A 25,894-nucleotide genomic window follows, 5' to 3' on the forward strand; every position below is an offset into this window, starting at 1 on the left:
TCTTTGAAAACCAAAGCCCAATGATCTGCTAAAATTACTAACCATGACTGCGGAGCATTGCCTATAGAGAACGTATGCCTTAAACGCTTCAAAATCCACTAGTTAAAAAGGGCCCTGTCTTAGGGCTTGGGAAAGGCTTTCTTATTTATAATCAGATTGCTCCCTCCTTTCATTATCTTTCAAAAACACTCTACTAGTCACAAAAGGGAATAATCAAGAGATGGGATTAGATCTGTGCAAATTTATTACCCAAAATGTATATCCTATTAGAAACATTTGAGTAATAAAACTTTACCTTTTTACACAGTGGAGATCATGCTGTTATTACTGCTCTATGACAGGGGTTCATAACTTAAGTCTGTGAACTAGGATAAGGAAAAAGATTATATGTCTATCATCACTATCCTCTAATTGCAATTTTGCGTTGTTTCATTTTTAATGTAGGCAATAAACCACAACAGTATTAGAAGTACTGTAATTCTGTTATCAATAGAAAGCATCAATAATGTCATATCACATGATAATTGTTACAGGTATGCCAAAATATTATTAATATTTATGCTCATCACAACTCTGAAATGATGGTTGCCATTATACCACTTGTAGATGTTGTTATTCAGTATGTTAATAAGAATGCCCACATAATCTTAAGCTTTACATTTAAAAATATTTTGACATTTTGTATTTCCATATAATTGGTTTTCCTTGTAATTTTACTTATTTTATTTTATGCATTAAAGACATTATAGGCTTTCCTGGTGACTCTGTGGTAAAGAATCTGCCTGCCAATACAGGAGATGTGGGTTAAATCCCTGGGTCAGGAAGTTTCACTGGAGGAGGAAATGGCAACCCACTCTAGAATTCTTGCCTGGAAAATCCCATGAACACAGGATACTTGGGGTCGCAAAAGAGTCAGATACGGCTTAGTGACTGAACAAGAACAAAAGGCATTGTTCTGAGAAAAGAGCCACCAGATTGTCAAAGGAGTCTCAGACCAAAAAGTGTAAAAGATCTTCTTTTAAAAGTGAATAAGCTGACAGTCTACACACGCTGGAGGGGAGAGGATAGGAAGTCTCTTGATTGTCCAATAGCGTGAGTTAGCCACTGTCCAAAGTCTGCAATCCAAGAAACAGGATATGTAGCTGAAGTAAGAAAATACTATATCTGAAACCAGGTCATGACTGTTTAAGAAAACTAGGCTTTCACAGATGACCAGGGCATTCTAATATGCATAAAAGACTACTTTAAAAACATTTACGAGATCAACGCGTGGGCACGGCGGCTGAGCGTGCGAGGCGGCCGTTGCTTTTCCGAGTCATTCTCTTCCAGGCTCGGTCCGGTTGTCATCATGGCCCGTGGAAATCAGCGAGAACTTGCCCGCCAGAAAAACATGAAGAAATCCCAGGAAATTAGTAAGGGAAAAAGAAAAGAGGATAGCCTGACTACCTCTCAGAGGAAGCAGCGGGACTCTGAGATCATGCAACAAAAGCAGAAGGCAGCCAATGAGAAGAAGTCTATGCAAACAAGAGAAAAATAATGACTATCTGGAAAACCTGGGTGCTACTGCTAACTAGGTGTATCATAAGCTCTATGATCAAGATTTTGTAGAGTGAACAGTCAGTACATATGTTATATCCTTATAAAACTATTTTAAACTTTTCCTTCCAACCTGACTTAGCGTGATGTTTCAGAACCATTCTTCAAAGAATAAAACACTAACCATGCATATGAAAAAAAAAAAAAAAACCATTTACAATATTTTTAAGTATTTATCTTTTACTGAGAACAAAAACTCCACAATAAAACAAAACACGGGTGTTAAATAATGTCTTGTTCTATATAAATATAGAACAAAAACATCTAGAATTACACATGACTCCATCATTTAAATGATTTATAATAAAATCTTTGAAAAGTTATTTTCACTATGCTAATTTTTATTATGTTGATAAAAATTTTTAAGGCATCTCCTTAGCTTACAATATTTTAAGATCCATAATGTATGCATTTTTGCAGTTAGCAAGTTGAGTTCCTTCGTGTGCCAGACTCTGTTGATGTCAGGGTTTGGGTTATTTCATGGTAATATGATGTAACTGACATCATGTCATCAAACTCTAAGATCTGGTTCACGTCCTCTTTCACCTACTTCCTATACTTTCCTCTGTCTCCCTGTGTTATAAAGAACCAAAGACAAAGCTTCCAAAGGATAAAGAAAATTTCCAGACATTATTCAGGCGAAAGCCCTTTGTGCAAAGAAATAAACTAGATACTTAGTGAGATTATAAGCTTTAAAACCCACTTCAAAACTTTACTTTTAGAGAAGCCAAATAAAAACCAAACACTAAAATCCTTAAAGCGAGCTGCAGGGCCTCAGTGGGGGAATAAAAGAGCAGTCATTCTGCTACCCCTGAAGCCGTATGGGCTCACCCCAAACACTGAAGAATCTTATGCAGGGGACCTTCTGGTTGACCTCAGGGAACTAAGAAGCTGCAGAATGCTAACACACACACGCACACACACACACACACACACACACAAAATCTCCAAATGAAAACATTTTTCTATAGCAAAAGTAGCAGAAAAACAAATTCCCCTTAAAAAAGGAACAAAATTTTGTTTAATCAAGATATCATTGGACAAATCCAGTCATCACTTAGGCATTTTCCCAGAAATCCTGCCTGCCTACAGAGATAAAGAGAACATAGCCAAGACAGTACAGAAGTCATGTGTAATTCTAGAAATTATTGCTTCATTTTAGTTCAGACTATAGTACAGTGGGTCAGTGGTAAAGAATCTGTCTGTCAATGTATCAATGCAGAACTTGCACGTTGGATCCCTGAGTCGGGAAGATCACCTGGAGAAGGACATGGCAACCCACTCCAGTATTCTTGCCTGGAGAATTTCATGGACAGATGAGCCTGGAAGGCTACAGTCCATGGGGTCTCAAAGAGTCAGACACGACTGAGCGACTGAGCACTCACGCATACTGCATTCTAAATCACATTTGCTCAATCATTGGCACAGGCCCACCCTGAAGACACAGTAAAGACCCTTCTATTGCCCACGTGTTCAATTCAGACCAAAGAGCTAGCCAGTCAGTCTGTCAAATCAAAGTGTCACCCTGACTGTTGAATGCAGACCAGGGGACTTTCTTGGGGTCTGCCTTCCATGAGAGGGAGGCAACTTCCCATGCCCTGGCCCACAGGATCACAGTCCCCTGTTTCCTTACCCAGCCCCCCTGGCTGCAGCTGGACTGCCTCCCCTGGTGGATCTTCCAAACAGTCTTCATTTGTTTAAAATATAAGCCAAAGGTGCTGTCCAGCACCTTTATTTCTCATGGACTTCAGTTAACTGCCATGACTGTTTGAAAATAAAAAGTTCTATGGATAATAAATATTTCTATTTTATTTTAATGTCACTCAAGTTTCAAATTTTCATTTTCTAAGTAATGTCCCCCAAATTTTCAGCCAAAGCAAGACAATGATTAGGTATTTCACACCTCACCTGAAGCAGCAGGACATGTATGCTCTTGTGGTCTCTATAAAGACCACTCTTGTACCAGATGAAAAGTATTAACAACAGCAACATGCAGGTCTGACACAACTGAGAGCTTGTATCAATATAGTATCAAGATGGTGGTCCAGACATGACTCTACCATACCTAGTTGTCTGGGATTCAGTTATCTAGTAGAGCTATTAGTAGGGCTTTGAAGAACAAGTCAGTGAACTATCTCCAGCTTGCTTTTTAATTGAGATTGAGATATTTCAACTCGAGCAGCATTTATTGAGATGTTCTTATATGCCAAGCATTTTGTTAAATCCTAGGGAAACAATAGTCAATATCTTTCTAGCTCTGGTGGCTCCTCAATGTAATATCCTCAGTGCATAAACATCTAATTTCACACTATCCATTTTCACTAAGGGCTAATAGAAGAAAGGAGAAACATAAAAATTGTTTCTGTTTCTTTCAAAAAACTATATAGTTTCAACTATCTTCCAGCTTGACACAGTCTTACATTCAGAACCAGATAAATCTCTCACTGAGTACTCCTTTCAGTGGACTGTTAGAGCAAAATTAAACAGTTCCCCTTTTTGCTGGAATTCTCAGAAAACTCTGAGCTAAGACAAAGGAAGACAAAAGCCAATGACCTCACTTATATGTGGAGTCTAAAAACAAATAAGCTAACAAAAACTCCAAGCTTGGAAGGAGAGGATCAGAGGAATTGAGAGAGTAACTGAAACATATACATTACCACGTGTAAAAGAGATAGCTAGTGAGAAGTTGCTATATAAACTTTAAAGGCATGGGATGAGGAGGGTAGAAGAGAGGTTCAAGAGGGAGGGAACATATGTATACTTATGGCTGATTTATGGCAGAAACCAACACAACATTGTAAAGCAATTATATTTCAATTAAAAAAAAAAAAAAAGCTCATGGTGGGGGAAGTGGTTGAGGAGGTAAGGCAAATGGGTGAAAGAAGTTAAAAGGCACAAACTTCCAGTTAAAAAATAAGTCTTGGGGATGTAAGATACAATATATTGACTCTAGTTAATAATACTGTATTGATATCTGAAAGTTGCTAAGAGAATACATCTTCCAAGCCTCCATCACAATAAAAAAAAAAAGAAGCATAACTCTATGGTGAGGGATGTTAACTGACTTATTGTCATATACACTTTGCAATATATACAGATATTAAATCCTTAATGATATACTTGTTCAGTCACTAAGTTGTGTCCAACTTTTTTGCAATGCCATGGACTGTAGCCCACCAGGCTCCTCTGTGCATGGGATTTCCCAGGCAAGGATACTAGAGTGGGCCATTTTCTTCTCCATTAACAATGTATACCTGAGACTAATAAAATGTTGTATATCAATTATACTTCAATAAATATATATAAAAGTCTTAAAAAGAAAACACTGAACTAAATGAGGGACTAAAGTGAAAGTGTTAGTCGCTCAGTCATTTCTGACTCAGAGGAGCCAGGCTCCTCTGTCCATGGAATTCTCCAGGCAAGAACACTGGAGTGGGCTGCCATTCCCTTCTCCAAAGGATCTTCCTGACCCAGGGATCGAACCCAGGTCTCCCACATCACAGGCAGATTCTTTGCCATCTGTGCCATCAGGAAATTTTATCTAAAACCAACCTCTAGACCTATATGTTTTTCTAGTTCTTTTTAACTTCCCAAGCTGTCTCAAGCTAATTAAGTATTCATTATTTCAACAGGCAACAACTAGGTGAGATGTACTTTATTAGATTTTTTCAAAGATGTGGCCCCTAACTTCATGGAATTTATAGTTTGGGGTTTTGATATACAGAAATAAATTTATTTAAAAGTTTGAATTTCAAATGAGATAAAAATAATGGCAAAATATATTTAGATAACTTAATAACAGGCCTTAAGAGACACATGGTAATGTGTATGGTAAATACTAGATATTTTTGATGGAAAAGTAAGGATATCTGCTAAAACCTAGGAAATGCATTCTGAACAGACTTTCCGATAATCCAACATGCTTCACAAACTGAAATGTATTTGTACTGGTCAGCATTTCCTGTCTCTCAGCCTCTGAATCTATTGCTGAACATCACAGCTAGCAATGAAGTCAGCCATGTCTAGAATAAAAGACTTTCTTTCAAATGTGTGCTTAATTTATCTGAATCAGATGCCTCTGTCTGCTGGAATTCTCGATACAGAATGAAATTGTAATTTGTCCTCTGTCAGGCATCTGATGCAAACAGCAACAAAAACACTAGTCAAAGAGACAATTGATTAGAGCTTTTTTGCAATATACATATATATTATATATATATATACACATATATTATATAATGCATAATGTTATATAAATGTATAATTCCACTGAGGCCAGTACAAAAATGGGAAGCAGGAGTGGAAAAATGCATCTTCTTTCATGCTTGAGGGTCTCTTGAGGGTCTCTTCCCACATGAAGGAGCCTGTGTTTCCACTAATGTGGTCAGGTTAGGTTATTGACCACCCATAAATGCAGCTTCCTACAGACAGATTTTTTTCATCCATTTCCTATTCAAAAACAAAGTGTCTTCTTAAGGTAAGCTCTGGGAAGGGATTTAAAGAGAACCTTCATTTTTCCTTACAATAAAAGATTATAGGTTTCTGGTATCCAGGGAATAAAACCAAACATTTTCCTTAAGCAATTAATTAGCATACATCTGCAATCTTAGACACCATCATCTGGCAATGTTCAAGATTACTTACCATTTTCATTAAATTTATGGACACTCTAGTAGCATTTTGATACGTGGAACTGGTTTTAAAGGCATATATTCATGTCAGTGTTGAGGAAATCACTCATTTTTATCAAATATGAGGAATTACTAATTGAAAGGAATTGCTTTTATTTCATTCTAAATCTGAGAGCAATTTCAATAGCAGTACATGATTCTGTCATTTAAGCTACAAAGTTCAGATTTAATGCTACTCATCGTTTATCTGCACTTAAAAAAATAACGGTGTGGCCAAATGATATCCTCTGCACTTGGAATTAACTTTTTCTGATCTATTGCTATGTTCCTTAAAAGTCTGAAATACCACTCAGTAAAAATATACTTAAAAATATGAAAAATGACATTTTAAGTCGAGAAGAGACAGTATCTTGTGCTCTTTCAGATTCTACTGATAACCTTTGCCTTTTAGTCCAACTGAAGGTATTTCCAAGGATTTTGTTTTCTTTCTGTTTTCTTAATTCTCCGTCCTTTCTTGCCTCCCTCCCTCCTTCTTTTCCTCTTTCCACTTTTCAAATGCCTCATGAAACATTACGGCTTTAGGTCCAACTAGTGACTGAAAGTGAAAAGTGAATTTGAAGTCGCTCAGTCGTGTCCGACTCTTTGCGACCAAATGGACTGTATAGCCTACGATGCTACTCTGCTCATGGAATTTTCCAGGCAATACTACTGGAGTGGGTTGCCATTTCCTTCTCCAGAGGATCTTCCCGACCCAGGGATCAAACCTGGATCGAACCTGGATCGATTGTAGGCAGACGGTTTACTGTCTGAGCCACCAGTGAAGCCAGGTTACCTCAAAATATGGAATATGGTCAATGGAAACCTGCCTTAGACCACCTGAGGTGTTTGCAAAACGCAAGGGTCTTTTCCCACCAGAACTAAGGAACCAGTTTTCATGGTCATAGGACCCGGGGAAGTTCACATTTTTACCAAAGTTTGATATGCCTGGGGAAGCTTGACAGTCACTGCTCTAGACTTTTTTGTGTGTAAAGCTTTAAACAGTCAGATTCCGCCTGATTTCTGGTTGAATCCTTCTTTTTGCCATAACCAAAACCATATTACTCTCACTCAAAGATGTGTAAACCACACTCTACAGGGACACAGATGTACAAGTGCTGTTTTATTCACTAATCAGTGAATAGTGATCAATATAACTTTATAAATAACTTTGTAATTTACAGTATCCTAATTATTTTAAAACAACAATCCAAGTAAACTTTATGTGATGCCATACATACCAGAATCTCTGGGCAGCAAAAACATACTTTTCAGCTTCTGAATGATATCAATATAGACATAGGTATTAATTGAACTTAGATAAAACATTTAAAGTATTACTGTCTTTGATATCTTCCCTTAACTTTTTGGGTATCCAATCCCTGTAGATTCTTACATTCACCTTCTCCATACTCACCCACATCAACTATTTCTCCCTCTTCTCACTAATACGACCCATAGGATTCTGTAACTTCTAATAAAAAAGGTCAGGACTCTCCAATTGTTGCAGTTTTACTAACCATTTCTCAATCACTGATGTGCAGAGAAAGACACAGATATGAATTGCATGGCATTTATGAACGTAACTGGGAAATATTAGAAAGATACAGTTTTAAAATTACATTAAAGTTCTAAGATATGTAGAAAATCTGGACTTTTATCCATGCAGGATTAAGGTTTTGGACAGTGAGCTACTTTTTAAAAAATGGCAATAAGTCACATAAGAACCTTCTCTAGGGCCATAGTTGGAATAGCTAAAGCAAGTGTAACTCTTAGTTCAAACAGATGAATCACGGTTCCCTCACTTTGAAAACATATATGTACCTCTAAATATTCTTAGTAACTGAATTTGAAACTTCTCAGCCTACCACATGTCCCCATTATCTTGCTTCTTCAGGCGACTATTTTCTAGGAATCAAATGTGTGTACATTATCACAATTCAAAGAGTGAAGTATCCTCCCAACCACCATCACCTAATAAACCACCTTTGGTCACAGTGTCCATTATCAGCAGTTGCCTGATAATTTAGCCTGATAATTAATATGAATTAATAGTTTACTAACAAGCCATGAGGCAAGAGAATACGTATAGATTGTACGTTCCCTTGAAAACTAGTATACTTGGTTTAACATCTGAAAGATACATTTGCAACTTATATTGGACAAAGAATTATGGTAAAAAATTACCATAAAAATCAGTTTATCTATCAAAGGTAGATAAAGCCAAAACCACAATATAAATGACACAAATTGGTAGTTTCAGTAACCTTGTGCAAAAACATATAAATTAGCAAATATTAGAAAGCACATATTTCTTTTCACTAAGGCAGCCTGTTTACTAGATGTATGACCTCAAGTTTCTGGCCAAAATTGCTTTTACTTTCTGGTTCAATAGAGTGAATACATTTTTCCTAGGTTGAAACTAAATTCAGGAGGCACAACTGACTGATTGTTATCCTGGTATCTGATATAATTTCTGCAGACTTTGATAAGGAGAGTGTTGCATTTTAAATATTATTTGACAGCTTGTATATAAATCAGTTTTAAGAGTTTTAATTGATCACCAAGTGATCTTTCATGTGCTACTCAGATCATTCTAGCAGTATAGACAGGCTGTATTGTTGGAAGATAGTACTGCACATATAACATAAACATTCCATATTTATAGTTGGAAACTTACAGTTCTGAATGATAGAATTTTCTAAGTTTTAACTCTTGTCCATTTTTACTCCTCTCCCCATAAAGACATTATAAATGTTGCATACCTTTCTGAAGTAATTTAAACCCTATTATATCCAAATACAGGAGAAAGACTGGCCCCAAATGGATGCTAGATAATTAACATCTCTACTATATAAATCTCCACTGCCAATCTACTATATATTATTAAAGAAAATGTGGCTTTATTGAAAAAGTGATCCTTTCAGAGACTATGAGTTAACAAAGGCACAACATCTTCCATGAGATTCTTTTTTTGTCTAAACCCAGCAAATCAATTGAATGCTGCTGAGGTTTCATATTTGATATTGACTAAAACTTAGTTGAGAATATAAAATCAACTCTATGTAAGTCAATTTTCAAAAATTCAATTTCTAAAATAGTTTTACTCATAATAGATGATACCAAACATGACTGCTTTTTCAAAAAACCATCATCATTCTCCCATTCTCTTTCATTATCTATTCATTCATTTATTCATCCACTCATTCATATACAGAGAACCAGGCCTTAGCTCCTATTAGTTATATACTATAGAAAAATAATGACTCTCTAATTACTGTCATTACTGTTTTCAAATACCTGCCCCCCACTATTAGAAATTTTCAAAGTGACAAGCTGCCTTATTATTTACTTGCAGAGTTTTTCACAAAATTATTCTTGCAACCAGATCTTTCCAAACTACAAAATTACCTTCATGAAAGAACAGATGTCAGGCTTAAAGAAAAGAAGCATATGTATTCATAGGTATCTGGGTTTTTTGGGGGGTGGTTCTCTCAACTGTGTAGGCCTACTATTAAACTAGTCACCTGAAGAGGGAGTCTACCACCCCTTACTTCTCAGACAAAGAGCGTAAGATAACTCTCACACATTTTTCTAATCAAATTGTCAACTAAGGGTCTTACATTTCCCAGATTCTAGCATCTCAGTTCTTTGTCATATTTCATTCCCAAGAACCATCTCTCTTCCAATGTCAAATTTATATTCATCAAAGTTTTCTTTCCTTCCTTCATTCTAAAGCATAAATAATGTCTAGAAGCCACATTAAAGGTCATCCTTGCAAGAGGCATCTGTATTTCAAAATATCAAAACTCTATGTTTAAGATTCAGGATAAAGTCTGGAATCAGGCTACCTGAATTTAAACTTCAAAATTTCCAGTTCCCAGCAAAATTACGTTCATCAAGTTTCTTCATTTCTCCGTGTCTCAAGCTTTCATCTGTAAGTTGGCAAATACAACAGGATTCTCTCTTAAGGATGAAGTCAGGAATAAACTTAGTGTATGTCAAAGCACTTAGAAAGGTTGTTGGCACAATATATGTTCAATAAATTTTGCCTATAATCATGTATTCATGAAAACAGCACAGTCATTGAGGGTGGAGCATTTTGGAGGTAAGGCAGTATCTTTCCTAAAGACATTGAAACAATGGTATATAGTGCTCATATAATAAATACACCATGATGCTAAAACTTTAGGAGATGAAAGAGATGAAAGTGAGTTTTAGAACTGAGATCTTTTTTTTTTTTTTTTTTTGATCTTTTTTTTTTTTAAGTGTGGATGAACTGAAATAAATACAAAGAATAAATGTTAAGCATCAACACAGTTGGAATTATAGTTACTTCATACCAAGTCTCTAAAATAAAGCTAAACATGTCTCTTAATATGGAGTAGCATTTACTTTTCACAAGTAGCATACTGAACTCACAATCTTACTCTGGAGTTGGTACTAGCTAATTATACCATGTAATGGACAGCCCACTCTGAAATAATTTAAACAGTGTCATTAGTTAAACATCATCTATATACACTTTCTGTTATACTCCCAATAGAAGCTGAAGGATTGTCACCACATATCCAGTCAAAACTGTGTGATTTTTTTTCCCCTCAAAAGGCAATTCAGACTTTTTTACTCTATTTTTTCCCATCTCCCTCCTCCATAACCCATTTAATCAGAGTTCCTCTAAAAATAACTCCTTTACACCAGTAGAACTCTTTAACAGCCTCTTTATAGGTGCAAAAGAGGTGCATGTGCAGAGTTAAAACCATACAGAAGACTCCTGCCATCAGAGCTGACGGGAAGTGGTTAATTATACTTGCACTTAAAGTTTCAGTTGTATATATGTCAACAATGCCTCAGTCTACTCAAATTTTCCATGGCACACTTACAAAATTAATGGCAAAATAATTACATATTTAAGATAAAAATATGAGTTTTTTTGAGAAGGTAAATATCACATTTTTACTAAAAGTAAAATATTTTTCATTAGTTTTTTCAAGATGCCACATAGTCTGAAAATTCAAAAACTAATTGATTCCTATTATGGTTTCCTCCTTTATGTAACAGTTTTGGTAAAATTGCCTTATGATAAATAAAGATTTTGCTTAAGGGAAAGAAATTTGTCATCATGATGCAAATAGATTAAAGACAAGGGAAGATCACACTCTAATTAAAAAAGTGACAGTAAATGATAATCTACTAAGCAAATTCCCAATATGTGCATCTATTAGCTGTCACATCGATGAACTAGGACAAATTTATAATATGTTACTTATACCTCATTTCTAAAATGGAGACAAGAGGCTATTTTTCCTATCATATTATGCTTGTTAAATAAAGAGTATAATATCATAATTCTTGATACTATACTAACTTCTTGCATTTAAACAAGCAATTCAACAGTCTATTACTGGATCGACTACTTTATTTATACCAAAGCAAAATGGTTACATTTCTCCTTTCTGATCATAATTTTACCATTTGAGACATTTCCAATTTTCCTCTCACCAACATCATCAGAATATCAGAAACAGCTATGTCAGGTTGTACTTTGAGTTTGAAGAGAAACATAACTTTGCCTGTTTAGAGAGATTGATCAGTTTCCCTTTATTAATATAAGAGGAAGACACCATGACAAGTGACCAAGTTCTCATCTGCCTGAAGACTTCCAGACCTCATCTTCTAGGTTACTGTGTTACGGTTACTATCATACTGTGGAGTGCCAGTCCTGTCAGTAACTGATTTAATTTAAGCTAAATCAGAGCAGCAAAGTGCCTCTGGCATCTCGCATTTTACTTTTGCTTTCAGCTTTAGTCCAAACCCTGAGGGAAAGGGAAACTCATCGGAAGCCATAACCATTAAATTAGCACATGTGCAATTCTCCCTTTTCCTCACTCTGATCATGACTGAGGTTTCTTGTCTATTAAACACATTCAGAATGACTTTATTGACACAAATTCTAGCACAGTCACAATAAAATTAATTGAGGAAGTAAATGCCATTATATACTCTTGTACTCAGTGGGATTTTATTGTAGATAGAACTTACAAGAAAGAAGCATCAAGCTGCTTATCAGAATTCTAAAACCTAAAAGTAAGCAAAGATTTCTGCTGCTGGTTGCTGATATGAAGAATGATAACAAAGAAGCTTTAGGCAATGTATTATCCATTTTGGAGAAATCTGGATTAAACATAATCTGCAAAGAAAGGCAGGTATATGCTATTGACAAAAATATAAAGGTACAAATGAGAATGTTCTGTTTTAATCTTGAGTGAAATGACTCAGGAGTTAACTTTTAAATTGGAGAAGGAAATGGCAACCCACTCCAGTACTCTTGCCTGGAAAATCCCATGGACGGAGGAGCCTGGTAGGCTACAGTCCATGGGGTCGCAAAAAGTCGGACACGACTGAGCAACTTCACTTCACTTCTAACTTTTTAATAGCTCTATTATTTTAAAAGTGAAATATGTGTAAAAGTAGATCATTTTAAAACTACACATAGGAAAATAATAGAAAAAAACAAAGTTTTCTATCAGTCATCACTCACATTGCTATCTGAATGATTTTTAATTCCTGAAAACTAATTATTTTTTATTGGTTCATATAGGCTATTTAACAAAACAAGAGGTTTCATCTATTGCATACATATTATATGCCACATATTAAGCAATCTGCATTTATAAATTCATTCCAGATTGTATGCCTACTATATATCACACATTATATTAAGCAATCTGCTTAAATTTATGAATTCATTCCAGAAATATTTAAAGAGTTTCTATTATTTGTGACTGACTTGGTCTGGCTGCTGAGCAGTGAGCAAGGCACAGATAATTCTTGTATCTCCAGAGTGGAAAATCTAAACATTGGAAGAGCAGAGTAAACTAAGTTAAGTTAGATATCCTGTTAACTAAGTTATCTAGAATCTCCTTTACTCTTAAAATCTTACTGTATAATCAGCGAATTGTTTCAGTGAAAATAATTTATTTAAATAATAAATATGATGGAATACAAAAAAAAGCACTGCCCAAATAGTCTCTGTTGTTAGTTTGGTATGTTTCTGTGTATTTCCCATGCATTGATTGATAGAAACATACATGTATCTTCATCATTCTTAAACAATTAGAATATGTACTATTCACAACCGGGCTTCCCTGGTGACTCAGATGATGAAGAAGTCATCTGCAATGCAGGAGACCTGGGTTCAATCCCTGGGTTGGGAAGATCCCCTGGAGCAGGGCATGGCAACCCACTCTAGTATTCTTGCCTGGAGAAACCCATGGACAGAGGAGCCTGGTAGGCTACAGTCCATGGGGTCACAAAGAGTCAAACACAACTGAGCAACTAAGCACAATATACACAATTATATGTAGTGTGTTTTTATTTTACTTATAAAGATATTGTAGTCCTTTTTCCATATCAGTATATACAGATGTAGCAAATTAATTATCTGAATAGTGTTTCTTTGCCTATATATAGGATGGTTTCTTTGCCTGTATACAGGATGGTAAGTAAATTATTAAGTCATGCCCATAATTAAATATTTTCAACCATATAGAAGGCTATAAAATTAAAAGTTCAGAAGTACACACACATACACACATAATCTGCACTATCCAAAGTTTTATTTTTAACTTTTCTGTTGGCAGTAACTTTAACTTTTATTGTTATTTTTAAACATTACAAATATTACAGCTGTATATGAACCATTAATATAAACATATGCATACCAAATACTGGAATTGCCAATTCAACAATATCTATTAACTTACCATTATGAAAAATAAGAAATTTAGGAGACAAAAACTCTATCCCTCTCTTCTCTCCACCTCCCAATTCTGGATTCTGCTATTTCTTTTATTTTATCATTATTTTAAGAAAACTTTTAGTGGTTACCATGATTTATAGACTTTAAGATTTATAGACTTTTACTTATTTCTTTTGATTTGCCAAAATTACACATCATCCATATAGTCCATCGTATAAAAAAGTAGTCACTGTTCTTTCAAAATCGTACCTTTTCCACCATCCAGTGTATGCTATTTTATAATTATTATTTGTATTTTTTCAAGGATTAAAACACGTACTTCAAATCTTGAGATATAATAAAGTCTTTCCTGATGTTACAATATGTTAATTAAGAAAACCTTAAAACAGATAATAGCATTAAGAGTATAAATTGTGTACTGTAATTGAACTATAGAGAAGTATATACAAACCTATATTGTAACTCAAAGTTGTCAAATACTCTTTGGCTGCTCATTTATGTTTATGTTGACTAGCATAGGCACCTGGCATTCATTTCTTTGACAGTCTTGGTCTCCGTCCCACAGGTCTGCCCCTGAATGTGCCCTTTTACTGAAGCAGGCAAGCAACAAGTAACTGTGGAAGAGCCTTATTTAAGAACACTTTTATGAAGAATTGAACTTATTTACATTTCAACTCTTTAGAGAGCATTTCTTTTTATAAAAGAATAGACGTTCAGATGCAAATGTCCTTGCCTTTTAGAATCTTTTAATGAATCAACCTGGCCACATTGTCATAAGGGCAGTTTATTTAATCTATTGACGGCACTCATTTTCCCTCCAAGGTGTCTAGTCATTGATTTACTAATTTGAGAAAAATTTTTGAATGTCTAGAATGAAATAGATAATATTTTTATAATAACAATGGGTCACAAAGGAAAATTTGAAATATACAAAATAATCGATAAGCTAAAAACCACACTCAGAAAAATCAGCATAAATAGAAATCAAAAAGTAAGCAATGATTCTCAGAAATTTAGAAACTCAAAAAAACATGTATATAAATAATGCATGAGTCAAAGAAGTTATAATGGAAATTTCTAAATATGTAGAACAGAAATTAAATATTACTTGTAAAAATATTTCAGATACATCTGTGTTAATGTTAAATATTAATAAAATATTTACTAATATAAAAGAAAAAGTAAACTAAAATTAATAAATTTAAAGGTTCTAATAAAATTATTAAATATAACAAAGTAAACTTTAAAAACAATAAGGCAGAAAACTAATCAACTAATAACAAGAAAAATAACCAAAATAATGAAGGTTAATAATACCAAAAGTTGACCCTTTGAAAGATGTATAAAATAAATAAAACTCTGGCAGGATTGATTGAGAAAATAAGAAAGAAGCACAAATTTTTTTAAAATTAAGACTGAAAGCCAGTAGGAGTGACATAACTGCTGATACTCTTTTGAGATTTAGGAATATCAGGAAAATAGTATAAACAATTTTATGCCAAATTTTCTAAAATTTGGACGAAAGGGACAATGTTAGTATATATGCTCTATACATCTTAAACAGAATTTCAAATATGTAAAATGAGACCCCACTTACACATTATCCAGTGCAAGTCTCTAAATAAACAGATAAGAAACTGAGGCCTAGAGAAAAAAATTTAGTTTTTCATTGGGGAAGGGGAAGAGCTATTTTAATTACCTAAGTTTATTTACTGTATTGACAGATTCAAAGAATATTATCAAATGTCTTTGTTACTGTTATCTTGCTCATTCACATCACATGACAGAACTGTTTCCTAAGGACTAAAATAACAGCCCTTACAAATATTTTCTGAGACACCTACATGCATAGAGATCTCTGAATATATTGAGTGTGGCCTGCTACTGGTACAAAGCAATAGCATAACACACAAACCAAAATAATTTTGCTAGGTTACAGTTACCTATGTCTCAGAAGTGGAGAAAATAAAAAGAGGCTCAAATGCATATTTTTTGACAAAGCAAACAAGAAGAGTGTTTTTTTTTTTTTAAATACAATTTTATTGTAAGATCTTTGAGAGCATAATACCATTTTCATGGTGTTAGTTATTAGGAAGATGCTCAAAATACTTTATCATTTTACTGTCAAACTAGATAAAATACCAGAGCCCTTAAATTAGAAAGATTTCACTTTTTTTCTTTCTCTTTCTTTTTTATTTTTTTCTTCTCGTGAAGTATTTCAGGCTTCATTGCTGTGCAAAGTGAGACAACAACAACAAAGTAAAATTAAGCCATACTGAAACACTATATTAAATATATTTTTATTAAGGAGAGAAACACTTTTAATTTATATTACGATTTTCTCCAATCCAAAACCTTAGTCGGTTTTATTACAGACAAAAGCTGTAGAGACATTTTCAAACTAAGACATGATCCATGATTTCAATTAACCACTGACACTACTAGTGTGGCTTCTATAGTTGTGAAGACATGAATAAATGATCTGAAAATCACTTTCAGAGCTAGAATGAGTACTTCACAGAAATGTTGTAGTAATGAAAAATCCAGAGCTACCTAGTCCTAATGATGAATAAGGAGCCTCATATAAAAATTTCATTTGTGCTCAGTGCTTAAAACTGACATTCCAAATGCAATTAAATCAAATAATGTATGAGTTAGGAATTATCATGGGAGCCATCTATACTGACTCCTTTCAATATTAAAGTTGTATGTTTACAATGGGATAACCAATGATAGAAATCATGACCCATTTTAATCAACAACTGGGATAAACAAGACAGTTCAGAAATTGGAAACCTATCCAAATGGCAGTGCTCCTTGAGATATATCAGATTTTACCATTTTACCCAGGCCCTACATAGGCTTGATTACTAGATTATAACTTTAAAACAGAAGGTAACCATTTTTTTCAGACATTGAAAAAGGTATCTGAAATCAAACATCCCAGAACAGAAAAGGACAAATCATTCTATCCTTCTATTTTGTCTGGTGTATGGATATAGGGAAAATATATGACTCAGTCCAAAGCAGAGCAATCTGACAGAGCTCATTTTTCTTCACTCATGCATATTTTAAATCCAGCACAATGTTGTCCTCTGAGATTTCAAAATGGAAAAGAAAAGGTTGGAAATCTCTTTTCAGGCTCACTGTGTAAGTGAAGAGTATAACAAAGAGGTAACTGCAAAATGAGGTCATTGAAACAGTTTATATATATATACACACACACACACAATTTACAAAGAGAAATGTTTTTGTACCTAGGGTAATACTGAGACTTAAACAGTTTTTTTAAAAATATTCTTTCTATTATTAGCACTTGGTTGTTATTGATTTAATTTTTAAAAATATGCTTGAGATAGGAAGCAAGGGGATCCTGGAGTTCTTGGGCAGAAAAGTAAGAAAAAAGTAATGTCCTAAAGATACCCAATATAGCCCAATAAATGAAATAAATTTCCGAGGCTGCAGTTTTTAAGATTTTGATCCCATTTTTCTCCTTCCAAGGTGGTAATATGATTTTTTGCTTTTTTTTTTTTTTTTTTTTTTTTTTTTTGGTACTTTTAGGTCAATTTTCAAAGCTTGTTCAATACTGCCAATTCCAACAATATTCATTCCGTGTCCACTTTGTAGGACTGGGAGGTAAGAGAGGAAGAAAATAAGTCAAGTTAGTTAAGAAAGTTGGAAGTTAACTTGAGTTTGGAAAACAAATGTTTAGATCTGCAAGACTACCATGGGAGGGAGTCCTAGGTTGAGAAGACAGTGTGTTTCAAATCTTGATACTGGGGATATTTAGAACACAGAGGAAATATGGAGTAATGTTTTAGGATTTTGATCACGAATGTGCCAGGCATCAAGCAGTCAGTGGGTTCAAGCTAGATCAACAGAAAAATTTGGATCAACTCTAATTACCATGGTTCTCTGCTTCCATCTGCTTGACTTAAGGCAATACCACTCAAGGCCACCCACTTCAAAGCCGTTAGCTGTTATTCTTACATGTTTCTAGAATGTTAGTCAGGAAGGATCTTCAACCTCTTTGTTTTAGCACAGCTTGTTTTGGATCTAATTTAGATGGAACTGTCACACCTATAGACAATAGTTCCTGGTTACAAGTTACATTTTCTGTGACAGGAGTTATGTATGCTACTTTCTCTTTTTCAACCTCTGGCAAATACAACTGGTAAATGTCGAGTTTTTAAAAAATGTGTGTCCAGATAGTTTTCATCTGAGAGAGATCTGCCCCGTATTTCCATTTCAACTATGTTACTTAGACAAAGACAACACTCTTTAAAATTCAGTCAGGTTCAGCTGGAAAACAGGATTAACACCTCCAAGACACAGGTGGTTTAAGGATTAAATGAGATAGGCTAGCAAGTAGATAATGTGTAGTGAAAGAGCTAAACAATGCTACCCATATGTGGTAATGTTACTATTACTACTATGGCAACAGCATAAACATGTTGCAACTACATTACATATAAGCGAAGAAGTCTCTGAAACATGAGGAAAGCAGGTTTTTTTTTTTTCCTATTCACATTAAAATAAGAGGTTGTACACTTGACAAAATACCCAAGAGGAATGCCTCAAGATCCCGATATTGAACACAGTTGAGTAATAGAAGAGAAATAGCATCTTTCCTTCTTTTTGCTGTTTGTGGGAAAAATAAGATCTGGTAATGAAAATTCAGGGAGAGAGAAGATTCTGGACAGCACCACCATTTCATCAAAAGTAACAAACATGATTTAGGAAACATAAAATTAACTTTTTTTAAGGATCATAGTGCTGTGCCAGTGCATGCTCCCCATCCTTCAGTCTGGGAACATAATAATATTAATTATAAGAGATTTGACAGACTTATTTATAGAGTTGAATTGGAATGTTGCCGTGCCAATATTGAGGATGACTGGCAATACTCAGAATTATCTAGAATTTCATGTTAAATGTGGTTACAGTATTTCTTGACATGCAAGCCATGTATGTTGATTAACAGAAATTTGGTAACTGTTAGTATTGGCAACTCTCTTTGAACAGTCATGGTTATTCTTTACTTTATATACAGCAGGTCTCTTGACTTGTGACTCTTAGGAAAGAGTACAAAATTTGACACATCTTGGAAGACTGCAAGAATGCATTATGCTGCCATAGACATATCTAAAATTAATGTTTCAAAAATGTAGGGCTTAGTGTAGAAAACTCCTTTGCAAGGCACATGCACATCTCAATTTTAAAAAATCAAGAGTATTTTGTCATTAGTTAGTTTCTTGTTAACTTACCAAAATAGACATTTACTAGACAGCATTTAGAGTACAGTTACTCCTAAAAATTATAAATATTTTCATGAGAATTTTAAATGATAAGTTTATTTTATTTAGATATACATACTTGAATGACAACAAGCAAACATCTAGAAGAAACAACCTGAGCAAAGAAAATGTTTTCAAATTAATTGTACTATAATTATTCTTCCTCGGACATGAATTTGAGCAAACTCTAGGATAGTGAAGGACAGGGAGCCGGATGTGTTGCAGTATATGGGGTCGCAAAGAATCAGACATGACTTAGCAACTGAACAATTATTCTTCCAAAGAGTCAACTTTAGTCAGTAACTTGGTACACAAATAGAACTAATTTTAAAATACAAATTTCTTATATTACCTCTCTTATGAACATGGTCATCACTTGTTAATTATAACGATTCTAAAAGAATTCATCCACATCTTGGCAAATACTGTTTATTGAAGCACGTAAAGTGATAGCCTATGTTGTATTTCCTTTTTATTCCTTCTTTCTAGTAGTGAAAAAATGTGATAGTGTGCATTAATATACACAATACCAGGATTGACACACTTTGCTCTATGAAGAATAATTCTTCATGACTTTGAACAAAATATTTAGTCTCTTCTGTTCTGATTTTTAGGTTTTATAGTATTGTTAAAGAAACGAACAAACCAGGCTGGCAAAGACCTGGGCCACTAGGTATAAGTAAAGTGAAAGTGAAAGTTGTTCAGTTGTGTTCAACATTTTGCAACCCCATGGACTGTAGCCCACCAGGCTTCTCTGTCCACCGAATTCTCCAGCCAAGAATACTGGAGTGGTAGCTGTTCCCTTCTCCATGGGATCTTCCCAACCCAGGGATCAAACCCAGGTCTCCAGCATTGCAGTCAGATTCTTTAGCATCTGAGCCACCAGGAAAGCCCAGGTATAAACAGGGAGGTAACAGTCTTGCAAAACCTCATCTTGAAAAAACAGCAGCGACATCTTTCTCCATGTCTTCCTCTATTTCAGGCCTATATGTCCTTTGAGCTCCAGGTGGGTTTCAAACTCTACAATATCTTCCCTAATGAATATGAATTTTAATGGCATTTCATTCCCTGCACTTCCATATTTTTTATCACTCAGTATAATTTTGAATTTCCCATACAGCTGTCTTCTTTGGCTGTCATTATTATAATAAAATAATGAATGTACATATTGATTTAAAAAGAGTTAAAGGTATTCATTATCTTGTAGATAAGAAGTGAATCCTGGTTATGGTATGAGTAAATATTATCTATACACAGAGAGTTAGCACAAATTCATACTCACACAACCTATTCTTTTTTTTTTTTTATCAATTTTTACTATTTTCATACATGCTTCAAAGGAAAGGGTCTTCCTGGGCAAAGCTAAAATGAAGCAGAACTTTCATTTGGCCTTCTTGCACTGTTTCCTTTTTTGTATATTCAAACTGAAGAGTGTTTATAGGGTATTTAAACTAGGTAGCAAATGTAATTTGATTATTTTAATTAAAATGAGTTCCCAAGTCACTATTGTTTTTTTAAAAGCTATACTGGTGTACTTATAAAGGAAAATGAATATTTGAATTATGAACAGAGCTTTTCCCCTATATTAAAGGTGTATTTTGCTTTCAAAAGATATCTACCATAAAATCTATAGCATAAAAATGGTAAAATGAAAATAAATATAATTTTTTTAAAAAGAAAAGAAGTAAAGAATAGGAAAAGAAACACTAAAAAAAAAAAGTGAATGGTGGATCAATACACTAATTTTCAGAGAGAATTAAAAAAAAAAGGAAAAATGTGATCTTAGGTATCTGAGTGGTAAAAAGTTACCTACTTTGTTTTCTACATTTCTAAAGTGTTTGATCAGTTTTTACAAGTAATCTTTATAAATACATTAAAGATGTTACATATAATCAGTAAAAATGTTTGAGGTATAACCTATCAATTGTATAAAACAAGGTACATCACCATCAAAAGTATATACATTTTCGTAACTAATTTGTAAAATGACTATCACAGTAATTTACTTAAAACTCAAAAAAAGGTACTGTCACTATTACTGCTGACCATGAGTTCCTAACATACTATTGGGTTGATTTATTTTGATGTTTAAAATCATAACATTTGGCATAGAAAAAAATCTTAAGAAAATATGAAGCTGAAATACAGTCTGTTAAATAATGCAAGTTTCTAAGATTGTATCAGTTTATCAAAAGACATGTATTCAGTACAAAGACTCTTAGTCAAATGCACTCAGTAGACACATACAAGAAATAGTTGATATATCAATTTATAATTCAATTCATTTGTGAAATTCAGCCACTCAGTACATTACAGTATAAATATGAAGTTTTCCCTGTGTTAGACTTTGGGGGCACTCTATATTTGTTATATTTATTTTTAGATGGGATCTAATGTCAGATGTATTGCACTTTATACAAAAGTACTTATTCTGCAAAAGGGACTGGCTTGGTAAGAAAAAGTTATTAAGGATATTATTTTTAAAAAGTAACCAACATTGTTCAAGATTCAGTTCAAACTGTTTCCTGGCTTTTTAGATGTGCTAAAACTGTAAGTTCATACTTGAACTCAATTCTTTAAGCCCAAAATGCATCAGCAGTGGGAACATCGAGAGAGAGAAATATCTCTCCATCTCACAAATAATTTACTACCTGACCAACTTATGAAGGAAAGGTGTCATTTGGTGCTGTCCTTTCTGTGGGGCTTCCCTGGTGGCTAGACAGTAAAGAATCTGACTACAATTTGGGAGACCCAGTTTCGATGCCTGGCTCAGCAAGATCCCCTGGAGAAGGAAATGGCACCCACTCCAGTATTCTTACCTGGAAAATCCCACAGAGAAGCCTGGCAGGCTGCAGCCCACGGGACTGCAAAGAGTTAGATACGGCTGAGCGACTAACACTATGAAAGCACCAATGTGTTCACAGCCTACAGTTAAATCTGGGAAGACGTCTAAGGAGGTGACTAGTGAAGCAGGTTACATGTGATTATGGCTGTGTCTTAAGAGCAGAACAGTATACAAAGTGAAGAAGATACGGGTATAATGGTGTGGAAGACTTGCTGCATTTCTGTTAAACAATTATATTAAAATAGCAATAATAAAGGCAGACTGGATCACAAATGAACTTACTTGAGACTATCTGTAAATATCTTTGCCTTTTTGCTCTCTCCACATCAGTTTGATGGGATAAAAACATGATTTTTTTTCAAACCAAAATAATATTGTTCCTATTATAAATGTTTCTTCATAGACCTCGTCAAGATGTTATTGATCATTTCAATACAAAGACTTACAAGGTTAAGCAACAACATTAAGCTCCACTGGAATATAAAAACTACAGAGAAAGAAAAGGACACTTTTCATTTGTTTTCACAAAACAAACATATCACTGATTTAAAACTTTATAAATAAATCCTGAAAAAATGCTATAATTTCATATGAATCCTAATAATTTTAATTGATACCAAATAGAATTAAACAAGATATTTAATGAATTATGCCATGATCAATTAGAGTTCACCTCAGAAACAAAAGGTTAATAAACATTAGAAATTCACTGTAATTCACAACAACATGAATTTGATGACGCTTTTACTCCTAGAGAACTCCGCTATGGCAGCTTTTCCTTTTTCATTCTAAATAAATATTCACTTTCACAGTCAACTAGGCATTGACAATTTTGTACCCCTTCTTGAAGACAGTCCTTTTAAACTGTGTAAGTTTTAGCCTCCATATCAACTAGAAACACTCTTAACCACATTAATATGTGAAAAGAAAAAAAAATGCGAACAGATATCAAACTGCATTTGATACAATTTAGGTTCTATTTTAATAAGACTATTAGCATGTAAGAAATGAATGAGTAGTTAACATTTTAACATGAGTATCTTGTGACTCTGACCAAAAGACCAAGTCTGGTTTAATGGTAGAATTTTTTAAGTATTCCAGAAATTAAGCAAAGTGACGGCTACTTCTTCTCATTTAAATCCTAAGCTAGAACCATGGAATCAAAATCTTTTAACACACTCAGAGTTATTTATTGAGCATCTACCAGGTTCCTAGCACTGTTAATGAAAGGATAGTATTGTTAGTAAACAACCTGGATCTAGTCCTCATCCAGTTAACCCAAATATGAAAAGACATGGATAACATTATTAATATTTTCAAATACATAATTGTTCACTTGGAAATTTAAGTTATATAAAAAACTATAAAGTATAAAATCATTCTTTAGGGTGACTGTTTAGGAATCACTTCAGAAAAGTAATATTTATAGAATATGATTTTAAAAAAAATCTCAAATGTACCTTCACAAAACCCTAAAATATCAAGTAATATATATATAATTACAAATGTACACAACCTAGACAATAAGTATGATTGAAATAAACATCAAAGATCTGAAAATAGAAGAGGTCTTATTTGTAGGAAAAGATGACATTGTAAAAAGTGTTTATCTTTTTAAAATTAATTTATATATTCACTACAGAATTAATTACAATTCTATAATGTTTCAGGGGGTTAGATCTGATGAAATGTTCTAAAATTTGTCAGAAACAAATAAACTTGTGAACATACTTAGGAAAGTAAATGAACAATAAGTAGTGAATGTGTGTGAAGTGGTCTTGACCCATCAGATATTAAATGATAGTATAAAGCTAAGATCCCAGGGAGAAGAAAATGGCAGTTCATTCCAGTAATCTTGTCTGGGAAATCCCATGGACAAAGGAGCCTGGGGGGTAACAGTCCATGGCGTCACAAAGAGTCAGACACAACTTAGTGACTAAACAACAGTATACACATACATATGTAGGTATATGTGTAACAAATGCAGTTTATATAAAATTGTATATTACCTTAACATGCAAGGATTAATGCCTTAAAACAAGGATTGATGTTTGGAAAGATGATTATAAACTATTTTTACTGACTGCTCATGAGCAGTAAAACTTTAGGGCTTTTTACACCCTTTATATTTTTTGTGAGTTTTCCACAGTAAGTAGTACACTTACATGAAGAAATATGTATTGGTGTGTATGTGTGTGTGTGTGTGTGTGTGATAAAAACAAACACATCAATATAGACAAAGCATTATGCTCAGGTTAATATATTTCTTTTTATTATATATGACTCTCTTACATTTGAGCTCAGATATACTTGGTGATATTAAAGAACTATGAGTCATACTTCTAAAAGAACACATCTATTTATTGAATGGAAATTTTTCATAGTCATGGGATCTGAGAATTACATCACCATAGAGGAACATAGAAATCATCTGGTTTAATCACCTGTCATAATTTTAAATATGAAGAGGGAGCCTCAGATAGTTGAAATGAGTTACCAAAATTCACACTTGACGCTATCGCCAGAGTAGGGATGGTTTCCTAGTCAGCACCCTTTTTACCATATTACACTGTTTTCTTTCCATGTTCCCAACATTGCCCCAAAGTGCTTGATTAAGGACAAATAATTAGCATTGGCTGTAAAGCCAATTTTAGGACAGCATGAAACTCATACCTAAATTATGCTGAATTAAAAATCTTAAGAAGTATTTAATATTTTGCACATCACAGACTTTTATTAATAAAATAGTATTAATAAATAAATAAAATAAAATAGAATTTTCACACAAGCTTCTGATAACGTGTGAACACTTCAGATTCAGATGAAGGAGCTACTGACACTCTGGAGTCTCTTGCTTTGACTAATTGGTCTTAAGGTTTTTTAGATGACTGGGTAACAACACATGGAGTCAACTAGAGATCAAATATATCACTTTCTCTCTTAACATCTATAAAGTTCAGTAGAAACCTAGGTGACTAGCCAGTGGGAATTAAAATTAAGTACATATTTATCCGGTACCACATGTAGACTATTTAAACAAAACAATACTAAGTTGAAGGAAAAAATATAACCCCTTCACCCAATGAAAAAATTATCTTTTAATTATAGGCTAGTTATTGTAAAGTTTATATGATATTTCAAAAAAAATCATCTATAGCCCAAGGAGAGTTATACAAAAAAACTTATTAGAAATATCTATGTATTTCTTGCATTTTAAGAAATTATGAACTCTTGAATTCATTTATCATTTCATGTGCAACTTGCCACCCACCCACCCCCTACATACACCTTCTTTATATCTAGAAAACAGCTTTTCAATTCTTCATAAGTGGTTTAAAAATACACCTATTGCAGGTAATTATAGCTAATTATTCATGTCAATAGATACTGTTTAATTCTCTAACAGCTAGAAAATAAAATACTTCACATCTCATTAAAACCCAATAGGAGGTAAAACAATTCACATAAAGATTAAATATCTATTAAAAATAGAAGAAAAATTAGCTGAGAAAATCAACTAAGTATTTCAAATTGGAAGGAAATTGTCTAAACTTCAGGAAATGCAGATCGATATTCTAGAAGGTCTATGCTTACTTCAAATCTTCTCTTAGCATAGCAGTTCAGGGGAAAATGGCACTTATATATAAAACTAAAATATACAAAAATTCATATATATTTTAAATAAAAATAAAATGTATACATATACTTTATACATACAAGTAGACAC

The 25,894-nt window shown here is 33.8% G+C and overlaps 2 protein-coding genes across 7 annotated transcripts in view; one reads left to right on the top strand and one right to left on the bottom strand.

Annotated features, from left to right (window-relative positions):
* The window catches only part of NLGN1 (neuroligin 1), an 895,563-nt gene that overhangs the window by 435,967 nt on the left and 433,702 nt on the right, over window positions 1-25,894 (bottom strand). The gene's annotated exons all lie outside the window — the stretch shown is intronic.
* LOC122444925 (small EDRK-rich factor 1) lies at window positions 1,264-1,668 on the top strand. The gene has a single exon (XM_043473711.1). The coding sequence runs from the start codon at window positions 1,349-1,351 to the stop codon at window positions 1,535-1,537; it is 189 nt and encodes a 62-aa protein (XP_043329646.1). The 5' UTR covers window positions 1,264-1,348; the 3' UTR covers window positions 1,538-1,668.

The sequence above is a fragment of the Cervus canadensis genome, chromosome 7 (genome assembly GCF_019320065.1).
Source record: "Cervus canadensis isolate Bull #8, Minnesota chromosome 7, ASM1932006v1, whole genome shotgun sequence".
NCBI classification, from domain to species: Eukaryota; Metazoa; Chordata; class Mammalia; order Artiodactyla; family Cervidae; genus Cervus; species Cervus canadensis.